We start from the raw sequence: 12743 nt of genomic DNA, 5'->3' as shown, positions 1-12743 counted from the left end.
ATTTCAGTCTACACTAACTCCCGGGGGAGGGGGGATTCTTGGATGATGCACTATCCAGGATGCCTCAATACAACAATGCTAAACAGGAAAGTTAGACCAGTTATTCTGTCCCATCAGCTTGTACACAACCCGAGTACAGGCGAGAGTGAAACCTCAAATTGGGGAGATAAGTGGTTCCAAGCTCACAAAAATGAATGTACAATACAAGAGGGTCTAAATTGGGAGGGGAAATTGGCAGCTGAGGAAGAACAGAGTGCTTTGGAATCCGGTTCGGGTTGGTGCACTGGCATCTTCAAAGCCGTTTACCCTGAGCATGGAATTTTATCAGCCCAAACATCTCAGCGTTTCTCAAAACATTTTGGTAGTGTCAGATTGGCTACACATGGACAGGGGGAGGGCAAAGGGGAACCAAGGGTTTAGTTCTGTATTGGCACATGGGAATTTTAGATTCTGCTTGACTGTACTGCATCCAGCATCTCTTAGTAAAAGTACCTTTTCACTTCAACCAAATGGAGTTGAGTTTTACTTCCCTAGGGGATCAGATTGGGGCAGATCTGACATTGTTGCATATTTTCTGCAATTCTTTTTTTTTTCAAAAAGGGCTTCCAAACTTTGTGGAAACCTTTATAACCCAGCAGTCCTAACACTAACATAAAACCATAGACTGCACATTCTTGACAAGATAGTAACAGATTTATAATTTGAAAAAAAAAACCAAATGTATGTTTATTTGCATCTAATATGACAAGTTAGCAATACACTGTACTCTTTTTGGAATACTTACTATCAGTCCTTTAGTCAGTGAAAATACTACGTACTGGTATTGTAAATACCCTAACAGTTCAGTTCAGAATAATCATATACCAACTGAACTTTGTTTCTGATCAATCTGCAAATTCAGATGTGGGTTCTTCCAACATTTTAATCTAAAATGAGCAAATGCTCCAGCTTGCGAACTGGAGCAACTTGTGTATACATGCACACATTTTAGACCAAAAATTTGTTTCTTTATAAAAAAATAATACATAGTAGTTCAACATTCATGATAAGTATTTCTGTTGTAATACTTACTGTAATATCCTGAAACTGAAGCCGCATGGTAGAACCTGCTGCTTGTGGGCAGCTTGTGACCTCCAAGATGGTTCTGAGTAATACATCTAGTAGACTGTTCACAATTACATCTATTTCTTCCAATACTGACTTATCCTTTTATTTTTTTGAAAAAGAAAAACAAGATATACACTTTGGTGTACTGAAAATAAATCTAATAATTCCATTTTGTTGTAAAACAAGTCATATTATTAATGGGAACAATTAGATACTGCATGCTAGATGTGCCAATTTAAGAGATATTTATTTAAACCTTTCCTATGCAAATACTTTCATGGAGAAAATCTACATGATTGCCAGGCATCAAATTCAACTGGATAATCAATCAATCAATCAATCAATGTAAGGGTGGTGTAACTGGTTCCAAAATATTTAGAGATTTTTATGTTTTAGGAAAAACACTAAACATTGGTAATTATTTGGCAGTCAGTGAGTTGCTTCAATACAGTGAGGATGTAAGGCTGATATCTAATACCAAAGACTAGATACTGCATTCCATGCTAGCATTAGCTTCTGAGCCAAACAAGAGTAGTTCCACATAAACCATGTTGCAGTAACAAAAGCAGATTGAAATTTAATAGAGAACTATGTAAAGTTCTTTACTTATAAAAAAAAAAATCAGATTCTCAGGAATGGATGGGAGGTAAATGGTTTGGTAATAATATGATTGAAAAAGATATTGTACTGTAATTGATCAAAAAATAAATGTAATAATACATAGCAGCTATAAAAGTGAAAGAGCTAATAGGTTACATGCAAGGAAAATATATTTTCAAATTATCAAAAATAATATCTTCATAATACTTGATATTGGTCAGACTTAACTTCAAATATTATAGGAGAACCACATTAATCTACAGTGGCAAAAAATCAAGAGGAGTCTGGTATCATGTTTTCTGACTATTAATTTTACTAAAAGGCATTTAAGTTTTTATGAATTTCTTCTCACTTCAACAGACATCTCTGATAATATGCCCAGTATTATGAAGTGAGCTGAAATCAGTTGATAAACTGAAGCTGAAGCAAACTGATAAAATAAATATATTTTAAATTAATAATTTATTCTCCTTCTTTCAAAAATATTAAGCATTTTTAATATTTCTGAACCATAATCTTTTTGAAAAATCAATGCTATTTTATTTTTTCAAACAGTTGATGAGATACCTAAGCAAGTATCAACTCCCAAAAGTATAACTTTCTAATAAAATAACATTTCTACAAGTACTGTTCATGCACAGATACATTATAAATAACAATGAAACATACTAAAGGAGCATCTTAATAATAAACTTTAGTCTTACTTCCCTTTGAAATAGACTTCTTAACAATTAAAAGCCCATTTTCTGTGATGTTCCTTCTACTTACAGAACTATTTTTCTTAACGAAGGAAAATATGTTGCTAAGGATATGTGCACACATGATCAGATCCTTTTGCTCTTCCAGATGCATATAAAGGTGATGCAGAACTACTGGTAGCAAAACATACCGAGACTCTGGAAGACAAAATATATACTATGGATACTGTCTTTCTATGATCCAGTGTTCCTGGATGAGTACATTCTTCATGTGACTTACAAGAGAAATTTGACTATTGTTTATTGTCTTTGGGCTTTACTATGGAATATGCTCAGAATCTTCAAAAAAAAAAAAAGTACATTTAAAAACATTAAAAACATTTATAAACATTTGAGTTTGAGCATGAAGTAAATCCAGTGAAAGCTAATGAACAGCCATAAATCAATTTTGGCAGCAGGGCAAAGTTAATTGCCACAGAACATCAAATACTCTATGTGTCTCTACACTTCTGGCAAAGAAAACCCCAAAACATGTTCCCCCTCCCCTTCAATGCTATACAAGTCTGACTAGCAGATAAATAGCTTTAGAACAGAAAGATATTTTTTCCTTTAAAATTTTTTGATCAGTTTACAAATGTACTCATCCACACGTATGCATACATATTGCTTCTACATTTATGTTTCTGAACTCTGTATTGAGTCTGCATCCCTGAGATGAGCACTTGGAAGGCTATCTATGCTCCACTTTAGGTCTTATGAACAGAAAGGAGGAAAGCAGCTCAGAAGTTGGCAGCATTTTGAGATTTGGTCCATTAGGGCTGCACAGAGAAAAAAAAATCCTGTACTTTTTTTATCCATAGTACCTGGCCAAACTGGACCCTTTTTTTTTTTTTTATTGCAAAAGTTTTACAATTAGATTTTCACCCCTTTTTTCACCCCCCCACCTCCCTCCCCAAACCCTCCCTAACCCTCCCTAACCCTCCCCCCCCAGACTTCCCTATTATATACTCATAACTAATAACACTAATAAACAAGCTTAAACCCATCCCTCCCCCTGTATAATTTTTCCTCTTTATCTCTTTACATTAAAATATTTCTAATACATTAAAATATTTCTAATACATTATTTTCAAATAAAAGCTATTTGATACTTTCTAGTTTGGTATTTGTTCTGAACATATTCTATCCACCTTTTCCATTCCCATTCATAAGTCTCTTGTGAACAGTCTTTTAAATATGCTGAGATCTTCGCCATCTCAGCAAAACTGGCCATCTTCAAAGTCCATTCCTCGATAGTGGGTAAAGCTTCATTCTTCCAATATTTACCTATCAACAATCTCGCTGCTGTTATCATATACAATATCAGTTTTATCTCACCCCGTGTAAAACCCTTAACTATACCCAATAAAAACAACTGTGGAGAAAATTGAATTTTTTTCCTCAAAACATTCTGCATGACCCACCAAATTTTTATCCAAAAAGCCTTAACTTTCCTACAGGTCCACCAAACATGATAATACGTGGCATCTAAACATTCACATCTCCAACATTTTGGCTGAACATTAGGGTACATACATGACAACTTTTTGGGATCTAAATGCCATCTATAAAACATTTTATAAAAATTTTCTCTCAGGTTTTGCGACTGTGTAAATTTAACATTCTGAACCCAAATTTTTTCCCATGTTTCCAGCATCACTGGTTCTTCAAAATTCTGTGCCCACTTAATCATACAGTCTTTAACTAATTCAGTTTCTGAATCTCTTTCTAGCAAAACATTATAAAGCCTTTTAATATGCATTGGACCTTTCTCTCTTATATGTCTAACCAATTCTTCCTCATGCAACATAATACCAGTTTTTTGGTCCTCTTTCCATCTCAGTTGTAATTGATTATATTGTAACCAAGTTAGATTAAGCCCTTCATCCAACAGTGTCTGTAATGTCTTCAGCTGCCATCTGCCCGCATCTGTAAAAAGAACCTCTTTGTATAAAAACCCCCCGAGTGACATTATATTTGTATTCCACAAAGTATGACCAAGATCCAGCCATAGCGGTATTTTGTAATCCCATTTGAGTCGGTGCTTCTTCCAAACTCTCATCAAAGAGTCTCTAAGTATATGACTTTTAAATACTTTATCAACTTTGTCATCGTAGAATAAGTAGGCATGCCATCCAAATTCAAGGTCAAAACTTTCTGCTTTCAATATTCCAGTCTTTTTACTTCCAAACCAATCACTTGTTAAAGTTAAAGCTGCTGCATCATAATATAACTGTAGGTTTGGGAGTTTAAGACCTCCTCTTTCTGGAACATCTTGCATAATTTTCAATTTCACTCTCGGCTTCTTCTCGTTCCAGACAAACTTGTTCACACCAGACTGCCAGACTTTCAGTTGTTTATCACTTTTAAGCACCGGAATCATTTGAAACAAAAACAGAAATCTTGGCAAAATGTTCATCTTAACTGCTGCTATTCTTCCAAGTAGAGACAGTTGCAGCTTTTTCCAAGTCTCCATATCCTTCTGAACCTCTCGCCACAACACCTCATAATTATTTTGAAACAATTTCATGTTTGATTCTGCAACCTGAACTCCAAGATATTTTACCTTAGGTACAATTTCAAAACCTGCCCTCCTTTCAAGCTCATGTTTACGATCTTGTGTCATATTTTTAACTATCATTTTAGTCTTTTTTGAATTCAGTCTAAAACCTGAAACTCTACCATAGTCTTGTATAATGTCGTTCATCAGGATTGTTGATTCCATTGGTTGTGATAGGGTAACGACCAGATCATCTGCAAATGCCTTTATTCTATAATCCTCTTGCCTTATCATTATGCCTTTCAAAATTTTAGAGTCCCGTATTGTATTTAACAAGACTTCCAATGTTAAAATAAATAAAAGTGGGGACAACGGACATCCCTGTCTTGTTCCTTTTTCAATTTTAAACTCTGTCGTCAAACTTCCATTAATAATAATCTGTGCTTTTTGCTCTTGATAAATTGCTGAGATCGCCTGTATAAATTGGTCCCCAAAGCCCATCTTTTTTAAAGTCTTTAGTAGAAAATTCCAATCCACTCTATCAAAGGCCTTCTCTGCATCCAAAAAAACCAGCACTGCAGGAATCTGTTTATTCTTATCAAGATATTCCAATAAGTCTATTACTTGCCTTACATTGTCCTTCATATGTCTACCCTCAATAAATCCCGCTTGGTCCTCATGAATCACCTTTTGGATTACTGGCATCAACCTGTTGGCTAATACCTTCGCATAAATTTTATAGTCTGTATTCAAAAGAGATATTGGTCTATAATTCTCTGGTTTTTTAGGACCAACTTGTTCTTTTGGTATCAAAGATATATAAGCAGTTGTCCAAGATGGGGGTATTTTACCCCCTTGTTGAATATTGCAAAATAAATCTCTAAGTTGTCCCACCATTTCAGCTTGTAAAGTTTTATAATACACTGCAGTCAAACCATCCGTGCCAGGAGCTTTGGCTGTTTTTAGCTGTTTAATTGCTGCTGTTATCTCCTCCTCTGTTATAGGATAATTCATTCTTTCCTTTTGTTGATCGGTAATTTTTGTAACTCTCTTATCATTTAAATATTTTTCTATAAGTCCATTCTGCACCTCTTCTTTGGCATATAATTTAGTATAATAGTCCACAAAAGCTTCTTTAATTAATTTTTGTTGAAAGATTTCTTTCCCTCCAATATCAATACAATCGATAATCCGTGCACTTTGTTTTTTCCTCAATGTGTAAGCCAACCATCTGCCCGGTTTATTAGCGTTGCAAAATGTGTTATGCTTCGCGTATTGTAGGCTTGTTGCAACTTGTTCCGCCATAAGCATTTGAAATTGATCTTTCAAAAGTTTTATAGCACTTCGTATTCTTTCATCTGATGGATTTTTAATAAGTAACTGTTCTTTATTCTTTATTTCCATTTCCAACTCAGATCTTTTCTTTTGTCGGAGCAGTCTATGTTTAGAATTCATATAGATAAGTACCCCTCTCATATAAGCTTTACTTGCGTCCCAAACAATTTCAATTGGGGTACCTTTATTCAAATTTATTTCAAAAAATTCTTTCAAATGCTTTTTAAGTTCTATTGTATTTTTTTCATATCTAAACAAGTTCTCATTTAATCTCCAAGAACGTCTCTCAACCTTATCCATCTCAATTTCTATCCATACAGGGCTATGGTCAGTCAAAGTTCTTGGAAAAATCTTTGTTCTTTTTGTCTTAACAAGTAGATCATTTGACAACAGAATAAAATCAATCCTAGAAAAGGATCTATGTCTATCAGAAAAGAAAGTGTAATCCAATTCATTTGGATTATGTATTCTCCAAACATCTTTTAATTCCATATCTTCTTTCATATCAAAAAAAGTCTGTGGTAGTCTAATTCTAGACTTTGCCAAGCTCTTTTTATCTAGTTTAGAATCAATTACTCCATTCCAGTCTCCCATAATTAAAATAGATCTATAGTCCCATTGCAATATTTTAGTATGTAACATCTTATAAAAATAGTCCTGTTGTTGGTTGGGAGCATAAATTCCAATCAAAAGAATTTGTCCATTTGCTGTAAGCAATTCAATTGCTACAAACCTACCATCTTGATCTGCTTCTATAACTTTCGCTGTTAATTTTTTATTTACATAAATAACCACACCATTCTTTTTCTGCGAAGTTGAAGATATATAATGTGCTCCTAGTTTTGGATTTATCAAATATTTTTGATCTTGAGTTGTGATATGTGTTTCTTGTAAACATATTATATCATTATTAAATTGTTTCAAATATGTAAATAATTTCTTCCTTTTCTGTGCTGAATTCAACCCATTAACATTCCAAGATAGACATTTAAAGGTCATCAGCCTCTTTCTGTAGCGCAGAGCAAAATATTTGAAGTTCATCCGAGAGCTTCGATCTCGCTCCTCCCATAGCGCCACTCTCTTGTACGGTACTCTTAACTGCCTTCTTGTCTTGTCTTTCCTGTTGTTGTTGTTGCTTTTGTTTAAGTAGCTTGGATTGAGCTCTAGTTATACGTTGATCTTTAACTTCAGTCAACTGAATCAAATCCAAAATTGGAGAAGAATCCAACAAGGGCTCACTCAGAAAACCTCCTTCTGCACCTTGCACTATTTCTAATTCCTGCTTAGACTGTTCTTTCAATTGCCTCTCTTCACTCTCCTTAATCTCCAAAACTGTAGATGTACGTGGAGATGGTGTTCTTTCCTTAAGAATAGTACTATAAAAGTGTTGTGCCTTCTCCACGGTATTCAACCGATATCCTTCTCCCTTATATCTAAAAATTATCCCAGCTGGTGCGTCCCACCGGAAGGGTATCTGTAAGTTTTTCAATTCCTTAACAAGAAAACCAAATTCTTTTCTAACTTTCAACATTTTAGGAGGTAATTCTTTAAAAATTTCAAGTCGTGAACCCCCCACTTGTACAGAAGTATGAAAAGATTTTTGCAGGATATCATTTCTAATTTCTCTGTCAGTAAAGTATATGACCACATCTCTGGGCAGTTGTCTTTGTCTGGCCACCCAAGAGTTCACTCTGTAAATTTTATCTATTTTATGAAATACCAAATCAGGATTAGCTTGTAAAATCTTAGCCAAGGCTTCAGAGCAAACTTGTCTCAAATCCTGTCTCTCCTCCTCTCGAATTCCCCGAAGCCGTATGGCAAATTCCATCGCCCGGAATTGTATCATAACAATCTCATCTTCAATTCTCTGCATTTTATTATCAACTTCATCAGTTTTATAATCATTGTCTTTCATCTTAACATTAACTTCTGATTTAAGTTCTTCAACTTTAAAATCAACTTTCCCAATAAATTCTGCCAGGCCAGACGCCACTTCTGATATTTTTTTGGTCACATTATTTTGATTCTGTTTCACCATGTCTTTAACTTCATTAATTTCCTGCATAAATTCCTAATGTGATTTTTGAAGTTTATCATCTATCTCCTGTTGAGATTTTTGAAATTTATCATCCAAAGTTTTAGAAATAAATTCTTTTAAATCTCCCATATCAAAATCTTTTTTCTGAGTCTGTGTCTGTTGTGCAGGGGGAGGTTGCGTTTTATGTGTGGGAGATCCACCTCCTGTTGCCTTCACTTCCTGCTTCTTTGAGGCCATCCTGTCACGTAGGCTAGTTTTACTAAAAAGGGAAGTTCTTCTTCCTTTCCCACCTCCACAAAGACTTCTAAAAAAGTCCCCCAGATTTAATCAAATAAGAACCAAAGTGAAGCAAAGTCCAGTATTGAAAAAGGAGAAATTTCTCTCTTATTTCTCTTGTTGCAAGCGAAGCAACTTCGTATCAGTTTAGAAACTTTGTAACGAAGCAAGATGAGTTCAGCAATCCACACTCGCCCGCTCGTTAAGTCTGAGGCTAAGCGCCATGTTTTTACAGTTCACTTTCACTCATCCGCATTTTTTCACTCAGATTAGAAAGCCAAGAAAACTCTAATACTTGCGATTCCGAGTTTCAGGGTTCAAGTAACAGTATGCTGCTTATTAAGGCTGGTTCCTTTTCTTTCAATTAAAAGTTTCCTGTAGCCGGCTTGTTCTGCAGAAGCAGACTTGTCCCACGCCGCCCGGAGTTCCAGCAGGTTGAATGGGAGCCGCTCCTGTTCCCTCCCCAGAAACTATTCCCTGGGGGGGTTGCAGGGGCTCAACCTGGACCCTGCGATCTCTCTTCAAAAATCCTGAAGATTTTTGAAGTTTTCGAGCCGCTTCTTCGTCGCGAAGCGGCTCTACAAGCGGCGGGGCTGGCGGAGCTTCAAAAGGCACCGCCGCCGCCGAAGACACAGAAACCGGAAGTCTGGACCCTTTTTTTTTTTTTTTTGTCCTGGCTTCTCCCACTATACCAAATTTGGTTCTTTTCTATTTGGAGAGTTATCTTTCTGACAGACAGCTAGGAAGACAGAGCCCCAATCCCATTGGGGATTGTTATGTGTGTTAGACCTGGTCTTTGGGTGTTAAGTGAATTTCGTTCTATGAGTATACTGTGTATACATGTACAATGACAATAAAGTTATTATTATTATTATTTATCTGCCTGTCTATTTATCCATCCGTCCATCTGTCTGTCCATCTGTCCATCCATCTGTCCACCCATTCATCCATCTACCTATCATATTTATATAGTTGCCATCTCACATGAAAGTAACTCTGGGCAGCATACAACACCTATATAATTGGACTGCTGGACTTCTGGTGTTGCAAAAAAATGATTCAAAGGCTTCAGGCAGATTCACCATACCTATTTTACTATAAAATCCAAATGTGATTAAATTTTATCTGCTTTATATACAATCAGAATGTGTCAGGAGCTATTTCAATATTAATTAGCAATGGTATTTGCTTTTCTACCTGGATTGGTGTATAATTGGCTTTCCACTGTTTTTCCAATGCACTGAAGTTTCACTGCTTGAAGAGAATCATCCGCATTTGTAATGATTGGCAAGCTCCCTAGAGTATCACACACCAAATTTGCTACTTCTCTCACATCAAAGAGCTTTAACAATTCTGAATATATAGCTGGGAAGGAACTGAGAAAGATTGCCTGGGAACAAACACAGAAAAAATTAAGTATATTACAAATGTTTAAACAGACAGAAAAAGAAATTTAAACTATTTGGATTTAATTTTTAAAATTATACCTTTTCTCTTTTCCAAGAAAAACAGATATTTGGAATTTGCTCTTAATAGTTTTAATTTGTTCCAAGGGAAAAAAAGAATATAAATAACATTATTATGAGTTATTTGCAGTTCTAAATGAATATGAGAAATCTAAAGACTATGGTGAAAATAGAGAAGGATTAGAATTAAAAAACAAAACCAAAAATAGCCAACTGCAAATGCTGCATCTGAATCATGGAAGACAACTGGAAACGAAACAATTCTATAGCTTGTTAATTTAGCCAAAAGCTTCATATAGAAAGACAGTACTATCAGATATTTGATCCAACTTTTGTTACCAATATGTGAATGAAATGAAATGTCATTATAGCTGAAAATAAATCAGAAGCATTAACATGTCACATTTAAACACTACTATGTTTTTATATATCAGTTACCATGCACAGAAACAATGTGAAAAACAGAAGAAACTGTGTAAGGCAGTATTTTTGCAGAACTTACTTGGGCCTGAGATAAAACATTGGTTCCTTTAGTTTCTTGGGAAAGGAAGAATCGTACTGACATCAAAAGCTCTTGAATACAACAGCAGAATTCCTCCTCATCTTGTCCACCAGTAGCAAGAGAGAATAGTTTCCGAGACTGAACTATATATTTAAATATATATTCTTGGGCCTATAAAATAAAAATGTGTGATTTTCTATCATTCCCCCTTATAATAATAACATTTTTCTAATAGCACGTTAGATAGCATATAGCCTAACATAGAAAATGAATAGCTCATATCACAAAAGGGCAACTTTCCATATTCACTCTTTGCTAAATTCATTGGGGTTTTTTTAATTTTTTTAATTTTTTTATTTTATTTTATTGAATTTTTATACCGCCCTTCTGCTGGACTCAGGGCGGTGCATAGCCTAAAATAAAAAACATCCCAATACAAAATTTTAAATTTTAAAAGAATTAAACAATTTTGGCTCAAAATTTAAAACCTCCCGACTAAAATCCATTTACAATTAAAAATATCTAAAGGGAGGGGGGGTTATGCCAGCCCAGCTTGATGAAATAGAAAAGTTTTGAGGGCACAGCGAAAAGGACGGAGATCTGGTATCTTACGTATCTCCGGGGGCAGGTCGTTCCAGAGGGCAGGTGCTGCCACAGAGAAGGCCCTCCCCCTGGGGGTTGCCAGCCGACATTGCCTTGCTGACGGTACCCTGAGGAGTCCCTCTCTGTGGGAGCGAACTGGCCGGTGGGAGGCTATCAGCTGCAGAAGGCAGTCCCGTAAGTACCCAGGCCCTATGCCATGGAGCGCTTTAAAGGTCATAACCAACACCTTGAAGTGCACCCGGAAGACCACAGGAAGCTAATGCAGCTCGTGCAGGAGGGATATCACATGGGACATGTCCAGTCTTTCTAAATTAAGGGGAATTGAAAGGCAGTGTCAGCCTGGTTATCTTTGCTTTATTTCAAGCTTGCTGCCAGCTGCCATGGAAACTATAGGGGGGAAGCAATGGGTATTTGGGAGTTGAGAAAAGTGCAGGAGGTAAAACTGGAATTTCTGAGAAGCGATGGGGAGGCCTGAACTCAAAGAGGTCAGTTTGAGTTCTTTAACTTCTTCAAGGCCAACTGTCCTGGGGTCAGCATGCACGAAGGAGGAGCAATGCACCTGGACCAGAGAAGTTCCCAAAGCATCTTCCTGGCTGATGATTGAACTTTGGTTGCCTGACTACTGAGGGGTGAGCTCTGAGGTTAGTTTCAATTAGTTTCTTTACGTTTTGCTTCAGACCTTGCCTGACTTTTGCTGCAATCAGTTCTTTCCTAGTAAAAGTACCTTTTCTCTGAATCAATGGAGTCAAGGGTTTTCTTTCCTAGGGATTGATCGGAGGCAGCCCTAACATTAGGCAAGGTCTGCTTTAACGGTCAACCTGGAGACTGCAGTCTACAGTGGGGACCAAACATCTAAATGTCCAGCCACGAGAGTGAACTGGAAGAGACCGGAGCTCTGGGTGGATCCCCTCCCAGACTGTGCCACATCCGAGATGAAGCAGAACAGCTGGAGGAGCTAGACATCGACAAGGAACCTATTGGGCCCAGATTGTCATTGGGCATGGGGTGAAAGGAAGACCCAGAGGAATGACTCTCGGGGGAAACTATCAACTCTTGAAATGACTCTAATGTCAGCGTTCCAGAAAAAACCCCACTCCAAGTAAAGACGCGGAAGCAAGCATTTTCCAAAGTCCTCTTTACTAGAATAGGCAAACTGGCACATCTGGGGAAACCCGAATCTGAAAAGCCTGGGTTTTCCTTCAGTAAGTCAAAGCTCCCAAAACCATCCCCTTTTTCACCCAGTCGGTCACATGCTCCAATCATAGTCTGTTCCATCCCGATCCAGCCCCCTGACCACTCCTTCTCCAGATGCAGGATCGTCCTGACCTTGACCAACAGGAAGAATGCTATTATGTCTACTAAACCCCTCTCCTACTTTCCCACACATGAGAAGGTGGCAGCATTGGAGCTTCCGGCCTAATATGGCTTCCAAAGCTGACATCTAGCTGAAGCCATATTTTTCTCTGCTTCATTTCTGAGTTGCCATGTGGGGGGGGGGGGAGGGGGACTTATGGAATGTAGAATGTTTTCCTCCAAAGTGCCAGACATAACAGCGATAAGGCTCGTGAGAACCAAGGCC

General features: G+C 36.9%; 1 protein-coding gene across 1 annotated transcript in view; it reads right to left on the bottom strand.

The window, feature by feature from the left end:
- DOCK4 (dedicator of cytokinesis 4) overlaps positions 1 to 12743 on the bottom strand; it is a 705907-nt gene that overhangs the window by 320820 nt on the left and 372344 nt on the right. The window contains exons 22-25 of the mRNA XM_070948091.1: positions 10562 to 10732; positions 9791 to 9983; positions 2476 to 2603; positions 1072 to 1206 (exon numbers count right to left, since the gene is read on the bottom strand). Of these exons, the coding sequence (XP_070804192.1) occupies positions 1072 to 1206; positions 2476 to 2603; positions 9791 to 9983; positions 10562 to 10732 (627 nt within the window). The remainder of the gene's footprint in view (positions 1 to 1071; positions 1207 to 2475; positions 2604 to 9790; positions 9984 to 10561; positions 10733 to 12743) is intronic.

The sequence above is a fragment of the Pituophis catenifer genome, unplaced genomic scaffold (assembly GCF_029215685.1).
Source record: "Pituophis catenifer annectens isolate HBS135680 unplaced genomic scaffold, rPitCat1.0.hap2 SCAF_7, whole genome shotgun sequence".
NCBI classification, from domain to species: domain Eukaryota; kingdom Metazoa; phylum Chordata; class Lepidosauria; order Squamata; family Colubridae; genus Pituophis; species Pituophis catenifer.
This window is presented reverse-complemented; position numbering and strand designations above follow the sequence as displayed.